The sequence below is a fragment of the Odontesthes bonariensis genome, chromosome 14, assembly GCF_027942865.1.
Source record: "Odontesthes bonariensis isolate fOdoBon6 chromosome 14, fOdoBon6.hap1, whole genome shotgun sequence".
Classification (NCBI taxonomy): Eukaryota; Metazoa; Chordata; class Actinopteri; order Atheriniformes; family Atherinopsidae; genus Odontesthes; species Odontesthes bonariensis.
The window spans coordinates 13,142,704-13,155,351 of record NC_134519.1 but is presented as its reverse complement, the minus strand read 5'-3'; the positions used below and the strand labels follow the sequence as shown (position 1 = coordinate 13,155,351).

General features: G+C 37.8%; 1 protein-coding gene across 2 annotated transcripts in view; it reads right to left on the bottom strand.

Annotated features, from left to right (window-relative positions):
• Window positions 1-1,307: 1,307 nt before the first annotated feature.
• The window catches only part of LOC142398785 (netrin-G1-like), a 65,327-nt gene continuing 53,986 nt past the window's right edge, over window positions 1,308-12,648 (bottom strand). For both annotated transcript variants that reach the window (XM_075482957.1, XM_075482959.1), the window contains one exon: window positions 1,308-3,334. In XM_075482957.1, coding sequence (XP_075339072.1) covers window positions 3,099-3,334 — 236 coding nt within the window. In that variant the 3' untranslated portion in view covers window positions 1,308-3,098. The remainder of the gene's footprint in view (window positions 3,335-12,648) is intronic.

Sequence of the window (12,648 nt, the reverse complement as noted above, 5' to 3'; positions counted from 1 at the left end):
ACTGATTCCCAAGTGCTTAAAAAACGTATATGTTATGAAAACTGTGAATATCATATCCCCTCATTGCTCCAGCACCCCTGCACTTCCAAACAAGAGAAAACAGCATGCGTGGAAAGGCTTCAACTAAAAGACTGCATTGGGATCTCACTAATGTCTCCCGAGAGTGTGGTTTTAATTTTGCTGCAGGCATAAACTGGTAGTCAAAAATAAACAGAGGGTCTGGGTGTGATTCTGGCTCTGCTACTTAACTAGCTTTAACCACAGCGAGGAAGATTAAAGTGGGACTCCGGGTATCTTACATCTGGGAAATTTTCCCTGGTGCGAACATGTTCAACACATCAAATGGAATATTTTAGAAGGCACAGAATTAATGGTACTAATAAGCAAATTCTCAAAATGTACAGGAGCAAGCTGTAGTGGTCAGATAACCGCTGTGAGTGGGTGGGAGCAAGGTTGAGAAAACAGTTCCGTCCGTGGCTTTAGCTACAAGAAAAAAGTTACCGCTCCCTGAGAAGAACATTGCTGTCCATCAGCCGTTGGATAACGATTATGTTGGGGAGCCAGAGGGCCTTTGGGAAAAAATATTTTGGGGATGGATGAGACCAAAATAGAACTTTTTAGCTCAACCAAGAAACTTTGTTTGGTTAAAGAAAAACACTGTATTCTAACAGAGAAACCTTATTCCATCTGTAATTCTGGTACTGTCATAGTTTGGGCCTATTTTACTGGATCTAAGCCAGGACAACTTCCAATCACTGATGAAGCGATGAAGTTGTAAAGGAAAATAACTCTGATAGAAAGAAAAATACTGCACAGTTGTTCCTCAATTATTAACCTCAATTACTAACTTAGCAAGTGTTTCCTCACCTTAATTAGTTCTTACCACAGTTCTTGCCATTTTCAGAAAGTAAAGTTAGATGATTTGCAGCTTGCTGCAGCAAATAAACAAAAAAAGGAGTAAATCTACTATTCCATTAATTTTTTTTCGTTGTCTTTTTAATTGGGAAAGAATGGATCTGTGAGAGCAATAACAGGAGAGAGGGACCTCAGGCATTTGTGTCAGTCTATAAAACCAACTTTACATTTTGATGTCCGTATCAGTCAGTTTAGAGCCCTGCTTTTCCACCGTTTTTTAAGGGTCATCCAAATGCACCTAAACTGGAGCGAGTACTTTGTCCTCAAAACGGCCCAGTTAGAGGTCCTAAAGTTAAGTAGTTCCTGTGGTCAAAACATGCACAAGCACACAGACACTGACGTTATTAATTTATTTTCTACATTAAATTATTTGACAGTCACATAGCTGCTTCTTGTGTTTTCTTCTTCAGATTAATGCTGATCATAGGCTTTTGTTTTTCTCCTCCAAATATTTCAGTTGTTAATTCAGAAATAACATCCATCCCTTGCAATTAACACAGTGGTCTGACCTATTACAAATGTTATCCTAGTTTCCAAAACAAGACTTTAGGTTAAAAAAAAACGGCTTCTCTCCATCATACAGTGTCATTTAATGAGAGGCACTTACATTAAACTCTAGCACAATAAGGCGTTTCAAGACAACCTCGGGAGTAAAATTAATCTCTCAAATGAAATGGGTCTCAGTTCTGAATATGTCACCTCATGGAATGCGACTTCATTTCTATTCATTGACCCTCCGTGAATTAAAGCTCATTTTCTGAACATGCAGCTTTGCGGTGGCTCCCGCAGCAGGATGCAGGCTTTCAACCATACCAGCCCAGAAAACCTTCCCCTCTTCCCATTTGATTTGAGGATTAGATGTGATTACAGATTTGTGCTGGACAACCTCTGCAGCAGCCATGCAATCTCCTTTTCTCTTTTTGTAAAATTTACATAAGGTTGATGGGATTTTGGCTTGATACTTCTGATTCCCCCTCATTTCATGAGCAGACCAGGGACGTGTTACAGCACAGGCTGATATATTCTTGTCAGCTATTGTTGCTTCAGTGAAACGGTCAATGATTGGAATTGATAGTTTTTAAAGATCCTTTCAAATGACATTCAGCTGTTGATACTGGCTTGCACCTATCTACAAACAACACACAATTTCATTCTAGACATCTTGTCTGAAATATTATGTTACTACTTAATAAAATAACTACTATTCAACAACAAGACAAAGACATTTTTACTTTTGCGCTTTGGTGAAAGTGTATTGTGTGAATGCGTATGTAAACAGTTCTGACAGTATCTCTCAAAGTAAGAGAACCATGTGCCACACAAGCAAAGAAATAATACAACCAATATCCTTACTTACTCATAGTCCACATCTACTTTAGGACAGGCCAGCAGCAATAGAAAACAAGTAATACATCTTTTTGTTTTGCGTAGTCATGAAAATATCTGTTTTATACAAAATTAAATACAGTTACAGTATGTTACAACTTTTTTTTTTCTCATACAGATGAGATCAAGCAAGACTAAAAAGCCTCTGAAAAAGCAAATAAAGTCCTAGATGGAATACTTCTATGGGGGATCGATCAATAGTAATACATCTGCAGCATTTAGCAAAACAAAGGACACCTTTGAGCAAAGTAAAATCACCAGGATCACTAAAGCACAGGAAGGGGAAAGTGAGGGAAAAGGGGAACAACGAAGGAAAGCAGGAAAGGAGAAGAAGAGGGTAACAAGTAAGAAACGAGGCAGTGTGGCAAGATGTTTTTAAGATGTATCTGTCCACACTATTTTTTTTCTAATAACTTCCGATTATATGTAGAAATCATGTGTCTAGTTTTGTACAGTTTGCCTTCAGCTTGTGGCTTTACAGTCTGCATTTAATAGACTATTAGACAATGACGAAATCACAAAGCAAGGGCACCAACAGTTTCCTCTGTGAAGTTATAAAACAACAGTGTCTTTCCCAAGCCTTTCATAAATATTTCTATCTTTCAGTATTACACATCAGTGCACAGCCTGTTGCACTATCACCCACCACCGTGGCCTTGGATATACAAAAGAGTTGCTTATATCGTATGCTGAGTACATTGTCCACACATTCTTTGTTTTTCATGTCCACAAGGTTGAAAGTTCAGTCTCAGCATTTGTGGTCTTAGGGTTTTGGTTTAGGATTTGGTTCATGTCTCTCACCAAAGGGAAACGATCGATAGCGTGAGCACTATAATAGAAAGAATAAGGTGGTGGTCCATGGGGTGATGATGGAGCACTGCCCGTCCAGACAACTCATCACACTCTCCGGGACCCTGGCAGCGAGCTTTCTCACACAGGACACCAGTGAAGCCAGGGGCACAGTGGCAGCGCTGATGGTGGTGGCACGTGCCGCCATTCTGACAGCGCAGCATTGCGTTGTCACACACCCGAGCTATGGAGACAAAGCAGAAAGGGCAGGGGAGACAGGGAGGCGTGATTAATAGATCACTCAGTGATAGGGACGGCAGAGATCATCAACAGGCAGGTTCACAGGGCACAAGCTGCCTCTTTCTGTCCTGTCTGCATCTCTCTGCATCCTCATTGCGCAGCAGACACAACAGGAAAGGTGAAGCCAAGGACATCAAACAGTTCTTAAAAAGGAACGGGATGCAGTTTAATACATTTTAGAAAACACTTCCAGTGAAAGGCTGTTTATGACAAAAACACACGGATATTTTTAATGGATTTTGGGGTGTTTTCAGAAGCATCAGAGGGACTTCAGAGCAAATCATATTGGCAAAACAAAAGAGCAAATAAGGCATGGCACTGATGAGATGAAATTAATGATCAGTGAATCAAAGGATGCCAGAATATTGTGCGAAAGCCCCTCTGTGCTGAGGACAGAAGAAGAGACAGGGGAGAAGACTTGGGATGAACACCTGGTGCCATCAAACCACCACAACCTTTGATATGCAAATAGGCATTTTCAGGTAATTCACCAGTTGCTGTTTTTTTCTTTTCGAAGCCAACCCAACAATAAACAATACAACATTGTCAGGAGAAAAGGATGGAATCGCCAGGACTGAATCGTTTTAGGGGCAATAAATATTTCTTTGTTTTGATCTAGAGAGATAAGGACTACATAAGCTAATATTCACATTTCCAGACAAAAACTCACGACTCAATTATCCCAGGAAGCCTTTCTACTAGCAGAGGTGAAATCCGGGAAGAGGTAATATTTGCACAGAGATTTCAGAGTAATTGGATATCTCTTCCTGCATAAATAGTAATCACATTTTTGGTTTTCGGTAATGTGGCTCATGCATCAGAATAAAGTGAACAAATAATTATTTCTCATGCCAAAACTGATTAAGAAGGCGTTGATATTGCATCTAACTTAATAATATTTCCTCTTATTTCACTTAGACACCATTGCTGTTATGTGCTTGAATGGAAACTTGAATGGTTTTAGTAGGTGGACTTTCCCTGCCCTGACTGCCTCTATTTTTGACAATCTTGGGAGATTTGTTGTGATGGCCTTTTTGTGGTAAACTATTTTCATGTGTTTAGAAATTCAAAAATGCTATGATCATAAGGGCAAATATTGCACCTCTTCCAGTCAGTCAAAGTAGTTACTTAAAATGCAACACATCTACTGAGTGTACTGTGTAATAGATTCCTGTTTGTGTCACTCTTAAAGGATAAGATCGGTTTTTTGACATTGGGCCCTTGATTTCACATTATAACATGATGTTCTACTCACCCCTGCTTGTTGTTGAACATTTGGAGCTGTTCCGAAGATATTCGAGAGGCGTCTGGCTGCTCTCTTGAGATATTCGGCCATGAAACGGTTTCCTATGGGCAAGCTTATACAGGCACAAACTATGCTGTTTATAATTTATTAATTACTCTACACTAGCACTGATAACGTGGAGGTGCGTCGCTTACTTAAAAAAATCCGGGTTATTGTAATTTTGATTTTTTTTGTCGTAAAGTGGGTGTTACTGACGTCCTCGTCGTGCTACTGCCACAGACAGCCCACAGACCTGCTGCCTATTTATTCATTCGGCTAAAATTCAAAATTAGTAACCCGGATTTTTTTAAGTAAGCGACGCACCTCCACGTTATCAGTGCTAGTGTAGAGTAATTAATAAATTATAAACAGCATAGTTTGTGCCTGTATAAGCTTGCCCATAGGAAACCGTTTCATGGCCGAATATCTCAAGAGAGCAGCCAGACGCCTCGCGAATATCTTCGGAACAGCTCCAAATGTTCAACAACAAGCAGGGGTGAGTAGAACATCATGTTATAATGTGAAATCAAGGCCCCAATGTAAAAAAACCGGTCTTATCCTTTAAACACCAGTAAAAAATAAATGAGTATGGCAAGTACTCTTTAAATCCGAAACTGACAGAAAACCTGACATTGATGTTTGAAAAAGATTGCCTGCCCCCCCCCCCCGGAAAATTTGGAACAATATGATGACATCTAAAATCAGAGAAAAGACAAGTTACAATACAAACACAGAGTTAGTCTGGACATTAGCCCTTACTCCTCTTTCTTGCTGAAAAGATGATTTTGTGACTACATGGTACATCAAGGTATATCCCCTGCCACGGTCGGGATGTACTTGCTCATCTCTAATACAGATATGATACAGATTGTGCAGGATAATATAATCAACTACTTAAAATTAAAAAAAATGACATTCTAAAATATTTACTTCAGGGTACAATGCCAAATCAACAAATTCTTCGAGCTAACGTTGTTGATTTCCTTGAAAAAAAAAAACGTGTAATACTATCATTGTCCACCCCACTAACAAAAATGACGAGGGCTAAACATTACAGATACACCAACACAACCCACTACGAATCAACAATGAGCAGAAAGTACTGCAGAAGTATTACATCTTCAAATCAAATCAAATCAAATTTATTTGTATAGCACATTTCATGTACAAACAGTTCAAAGTGCTTTACATAAAATAAAAGCATTGCAGCAGGGAGTGCAAGAAGCATTAAAAATACATAAAAGAATATAAAGAGAAACAAATAAAATCATTTAAATGAATTTAAAAACAGGCAACAGTCTAGATAAGTTAAAAGATATTTCATGCATAGACACATGAGAAAAGAAATGTTTTTAACCTGGATTTAAAAATGTCTACATTTGGTGAAAGTTTAATCTCCACTGGCAGTTTGTTCCACGTGTTTGCAGCATAACAGCTAAATGCTGCTTCTCCATGTTTAGTATGGACTCTGGACTGGACCAGCTAACACTGAGTCCTTGGATCTAAGAGCTCTGCTGGGTTTATATTTTCTGAACATATCACAGATGTATTTTGGGCCTAAACCGTTCTGGGATTTGTAAACCATCAGCAGGCTTTTAAAATCTATTCTGTGACTGACTGGAAGCCAGTGTAAAGATTTTAAAAGTGGTGTGATGTGTTCAGATCTCTTAGTCCGGGTTAAAACTCTAGCAGCAGCGTTCTGGATGAGCTGCAGATGTTTAATGCTCTTTTTGGGAAGTCCAGTTAAAAGAGCATTACAGTATTCGAGTCTACTGGAGATGAATGCATGGATGAGTTTCTCCTGGTCTTTTTGGGAGAGGAAACCTTTAATTCTGTTGATGTTTCTGAGGTGGTAAAAAGCTGCCTTGGTGACAGCTTTGATGTGGCTGCTGAAAGTCAGATCTGAGTCTATCAACACTCCGAGGTTACGAACTTGGTCAGTGATTGTAAGGTCCCGAGTCTCAAGATATTTACCAACGCTGACCCTCTTCTCTTTGCTACCAAACAGAATGATCTCAGTTTTGTCTTCATTTAATTGTAGAAAATTCTCTCTCATCCAGGTGTTTACTTCCTCCAGACACTGACACAGTACGTCTGCTGGGCTGCAGTCGTCCGGTGACAGAGACACATAAAGTTGTGTATCGTCTGCATAACTGTGATAATTGATGTTAAAATTCTGCAATATCTGACCCAAAGGGAGCATATACAAGTTAAACAGCAGAGTTCCAAGAATTGACCCATGGGGGACTCCACAAGTCATGGCCACTCGCTCAGATTCATAGCTGCCAATAGTAACAAAATACCTCCGGCCTTCTAAGTAGGACCTGAACCAGTTAAGGACCGCTCCAGAAAGTCCAACCCAGTTTTCCAGCCTGTTTAACAGGATTCTGTGATCTACAGTATCAAACGCAGCGCTGAGGTCCAACAGAACCAGGACTGAAACATTACCAGGATCAGTATTCAACCTAATGTCGTTTAACAATTTGACCAGAGCTGTTTCAGTGCTGTGATGACGTCTGAAGCCTGATTGAAAGTTATCAAGACTTCCACTTTCATTCAGAAAGTCGTTGAGCTGGTTAAATACAACTTTCTCAATAATCTTAGATATAAAAGAGAGATTAGAGACAGGTCTGTAGTTGTTCATCATAGAGGCGTCTAGAGTTCTCTTCTTTAGGAGTGGCTTAATGGCAGCTGTCTTTAGTGACTTGGGAAAAATGCCTGATGCCAGTGAGCTGTTAACTATTCGTAGGAGATCACTTTCTACTGGGGTAAAAACAGTTTTTAAAAAGTCGGATGGTATTATGTCCAGAGAACAAGTTGTTGATTTCAGCTGCCGAACTGTTTCCTCTAGGATTTTTAAATTAACAATATTAAATTGTGACATAACGTCAGAGTTATTTCTAGGTTTTAGACACATATTAGTTTTCTTGTTTGTCTGTGTTGCGTGAATGTTTTGTCTAATTGTTTTGATTTTTTGGCTAAAAAAGTTGGCAAATTCGTTGCATTTCTCAGTGGAGAGGTCTGGGTTTGACTGTTTAGGAGGATTTGTGAGTTTTTCAACCATAGCAAACAGAGTTCGAGAATTGTTGACATTCTTATTAATCATTTCAGATAAATGCAGCTGTCTGGCCTTGCACAGCTCATTGTTATAACTACGCAGGCTTTCTTTGTACTGCTCAAATGTAATTATGTTTTCTTCTTTTAGAGCCTTTTTTAGGAAAACCTATGGTACAAGATTTCTTTTCTTTTTTTAAGCAAGGCCAAATCATTTCTCGACACCACTAAAAATAGCAAGAAAAGTTAAAAGTACTGATGGGTCTATATTGAAAAACTTTTATCAGTCATATCGTTAAGCATTATTATCAATTTCATGACTGTAAAACATTCAACAATTTTCGTTTAGTTGCTTAGAAAGAAGCATGGAAATTAAGAAATTTAGCCCCAGGGATCAAACAAACAAAACCAAACAACATTTTGCTACATTATCATTACTTGTGTAATATGAGTACTCTTTACTTTACATAGAAAAATGGCACCAATTCATCGCATTACTTTTGCAAACAGTTACATTTTTTACTGTTTCTATTTTTTTTAGAATAGAATAGAATAGAAATAGAAAAATACTTTATTCATCCTCCGTGGGAGAAATTCAAAGTGTCATGTCACAAATATAATAAATGAATAAATAAATAAGTGTGAGAAGAACATGTCAGCAGTCACTGTTGAAAAGCCTAATGGCTGTGGGGACAAAGGACGTCCTGAACCTCTCAGTCCTGCAGCGCAGTGAGATGAGCCTCTCACTGCAGAGGATTAAATTAAATTTCCGCTAGTTAACATAAATTTACCCTTTTAACGCAAAATCAGCAGTTTACGCAATATTAACGTGCGCACGTTCTATGAATATGTCAAATTTAACGCGTTCACAGATATAGACATACATTCATATATAGATATATATGTATGTGTATATATTTATATATATATATATATATATATATATATATATATTTACAATTCATTCAATTATTATTTTGACAATGACTTTAAAAGTCACAGACAAGTGGGAAATACACAGCATCTTTTCCTGCTCACATGTAGGCTACTTCTGATGAAGTGTAAAGTGACATGAGATAGAAAGTTACTTAATCGTTTGCACTTATTCAAATATAGCCATTTAAGCTAACCCCAGCTTGATTGCTGCCCACTTCTGATGGTTAATAATATTAACATTTTACTGTGAAAAAGTGTCTGCATGCATAAAAATGGACTGTTGAATTATGGCTTCCTTTGAGCTCATCCTCAGTGGGTTCAAAAATTAATGGCCCTTTCCATTCCAGTCAGTGATGTCTAATCAGTTTTTTATTTTGTTTTTCATTTCGGGCAGCTAATGGAAAGCACCTGCTCAGTGTGTTTTGGAAAAGCGTTCAATGGGATCAGCTGAGTCTCAGTTGTCTGATCAACACATTAGCATTGTTGACTGTAAGCAAAGGACGTTCTATGTGTCTTCCGGAAGACCCTAAGGACAACAGTCTCACTAAAAGCATCTGTAGCTTCAATTAGTTTGCTTATACAGAGGTTAAATTCGCAGTTTTCTGGCTGGCTGGACTCTGCTGCGTGCTGCCATTAAAAGACACAAAGGAAAATAAATCAATATTTGTGTTAAGTTAGAAAAAGGTTGTCAGTTGAAGTCTTGGGGCATCATCTATTATAGGTAGGAGGGACATAACAGTAAACTTTGTGTAAAGACAACTCTATGAGAGATGTTTGTTACTTTAACCTTTACACTAGATGGAGTACAATACAATTTAGTGCTTTTTTTTACATATGGAGGTCCTCCATAGATCAGGAAAAACAAAAACATTTCACAAAACAAGACGACAATTGAGAAAGACACCAATAAAACAGAAGCACATCAGTGTTTTAGAAAAAGAGAATTAGAAAAATTAAAAAAATTCTGTCATCACAGGGAACTTTGCCACTTTAATTTTTTAATTGAGCTTAATCACAGCATGACGACTTTACAGAAAACACATTTTTAGAAAAGTCTGTTGAGTTTTTTGTTTCACTGATCCACTTCTGTTTTCTGAAATCCAGCCGTGTGCCATTTCATCGTTGAATTTTCAGCCACACTTGTTTTGTGTTCATTGAAATGTTTTGTTTTACTGTTGGGTTTCGTCCAGTGCCGTTGTGGTGTGCAATCACAGCGACCGTAATAACACCTGAGATTGTTGTCGTTATACTTTTAAAAAAAGCCAGTCTTGAAGAACATAAAACCCTCCATCGCAAAGCAGCAAAGCGTGCCATGTCTATTTTTGGCACTTCCTGTCAAAAACGTTTGAAAAACAGGCCTCCTGCTTGGTTTGGAATCAAAGCTGAAATATCTAATGACATCATTAGAGAGGTTTTGGATTAGGTTTTGGAAAGCTTCTTCCAGGACAACAAAGAGCATTAAATGACTGTTTTGCCAACTAAACTTGATATTTAAAATGAGTGGATTGCGCCTTTAATAATGCATCATAATATACAATTTATTCATACATTTAAGTCTACAAATTTGCTTTGTGTGACATCAATCTCTCTTGCACTTGTGGTGGCAAAGAATGAGGACAGAGCAATTCCAGTCCTTCCAGCGAATTCTCCATGGACATATGTGTGCCTCGCACCTCTGTCAGATGTGCGACATTTCAACATTATAACTGTTGTGACAGATCCATCCTCAGGCTTTCGCGTTGGATGAAGCAACAGGGAGAAAATTCTCCACAGCAACAGCACAACAGTGACAGGAAGGACACACAGCTGATGCAATTGGAATGAGTGTTTTAAATGTCATTTTTTTCTTGCACTCTACTTTGCTCAGTTCACATAGAAAATACGTTTATTGTGCCTACTGCAAAACAACATTTTTATACACAAGCTTCTGTCCCCTGTGGGACTCTGGTACTTTTTAAATGTCCAAAATGCACTTGTTTAGTTCTCTAATAATCTCATCTCACTCAATTCTTGATGTCCTCTGATATCATGTCACTGAAGTGTCTCAGATACAGAAAATCAGAGGAAGATAACAAGTTAAAAGTCAGAAATCAATGTCCTGGATCATAGCTCCTGTCACTCTTTTTGTAAAAGATCTAGATCTTGCGTGGTGAAAGGAGGTTCTGCAATATACATGTTAAACCTTGTTAAATGCATCATTTCATATCAACAAAATGAGTCTCATCCATGGAGCCTAAAAGGAAGTATGTACGATCCCAAAGACCCAGCAGAGACACTGGCAGATTAATTTAAGTGCATGTAAAAAATAAAATAAAATAATATTCACAATAATGAATTTGATATTTAAAGTTCTTCAGAACTATGCCAGCACAATTAATTTATAACTGGAGACAGTTCTCAGATACAGGATCTGCTAATTATATGCTAGGAGCTTGAATAGTGTTGCTTCAATTACAATGGATCAATATCTGTTGCCATGATGTCAGTGTAAGCTGAAACTTGCATTCAGCCTTGCCTCCTCTTATCACATTAACATGCAGGCTTCATCATTAGTCCACGATTCAAGGCTCTGGAGTTCAATATGAAGCGTCAGTTTCATAGCACAGCACTTGACAGTGGCGGGGATACAATACCACATCTGCAGACAGAAAGGTCTGGCTTTCCCTTTTACTTAAGTGTTGCATTAGTTGATGCAAGTCAAGTCAAAACCCAAAGACAGTTTTAATTGGAAAACTACTTTGCCTAAAGTAAACTGTGCACTGCAGAACAGCCTGAAATGACACAATACTATACTAAGTTTTGAAAAAATGAAAAGTAAATACTTTTAAAGTCATGTGAAAAGTAACATATACCTCTAAGGTTTATGGATTAAGACAAAATAAAAACTCATCTGGCCCTGTACAATGAAACAGGTTCAACATATCCAAGGTATCTTTAAATCTTTTGGCTTATACCATACAATGCAGTAAGGGTAGTAATTGAGTAATTTTTCACACAGTGCTTCTGTATTTGGGCTTTGCTTTGTTAAATAATTCATGACATTGTGTAATATCCCCTGTGTTGTCAATCTAAGGTTTTATTTACCTAATTTCAGGCCTGGTTTGTGTAAAATCTTAGAATTAAAAGAGAGTGTACTTCTTTTTCACATGACTCTACTTAATTATATCTGAATTAGATTGATGCCACTTGAAGGAAATGTACTCGGTTGGCTTCGCACAAAAATGAGATTAATAAGACTTGCCGTGTTTTGTCAAAAGTAAAACGTCTTTCACTTATTAAGCTTGCTTGGGAGCATGGTGAAGCTTGTTTGTTTGACATTTACAGCTGTTTATCAGCAAACAAACAGGACACATTAATTCCCCTCAGTCTCAGTCTCTTTAAAAAGACTCTTTGTAAAAACAATTTGCAATAAAACCAAAACACAGTGTTTTAATTGCTGATTTCAATGTTAAGGAAGCCAACAAATGTCATAGCATATCTTACTAAAATGCTTGATTCAAAAACCTGCGTTATTGGAATTATTAATGTCCATACTGGTTTCCTGTATGGACACAACAATCACATCATTCAAGCGGAAATCAGGCTGATACTTTATCTGCCTATATCTGGGTCATTGTACAAAGGATGATAGCTTAAGTGAATGAATTAATTGTAGTAATAAATTTGTTAAAAATACACCCTTTGCACCAAATGATTTTTGACTGCCATCATCTTCTTAAATGTTGTGTCTACAGCAACAGCTCGTGCACCTCCGCAAAAGATACTTATGAAATTGGTATATCATTGAATTAGATTAATTATGCTCTCTGACTCTTCATGTGGAAATGATGGAGATCAAATCAAACCACAAAGCCAAATTGAGTTTTATTCAGTAAAGTGCAGTAAAGGGCTGTTTTCTGTTGGTAAAGAACACTGGATTAGTTTTATAGATGCTCAGATTTGTGAGTCCACAAAAGTAGAAAAAAAAATGTCCCCCTTTGATT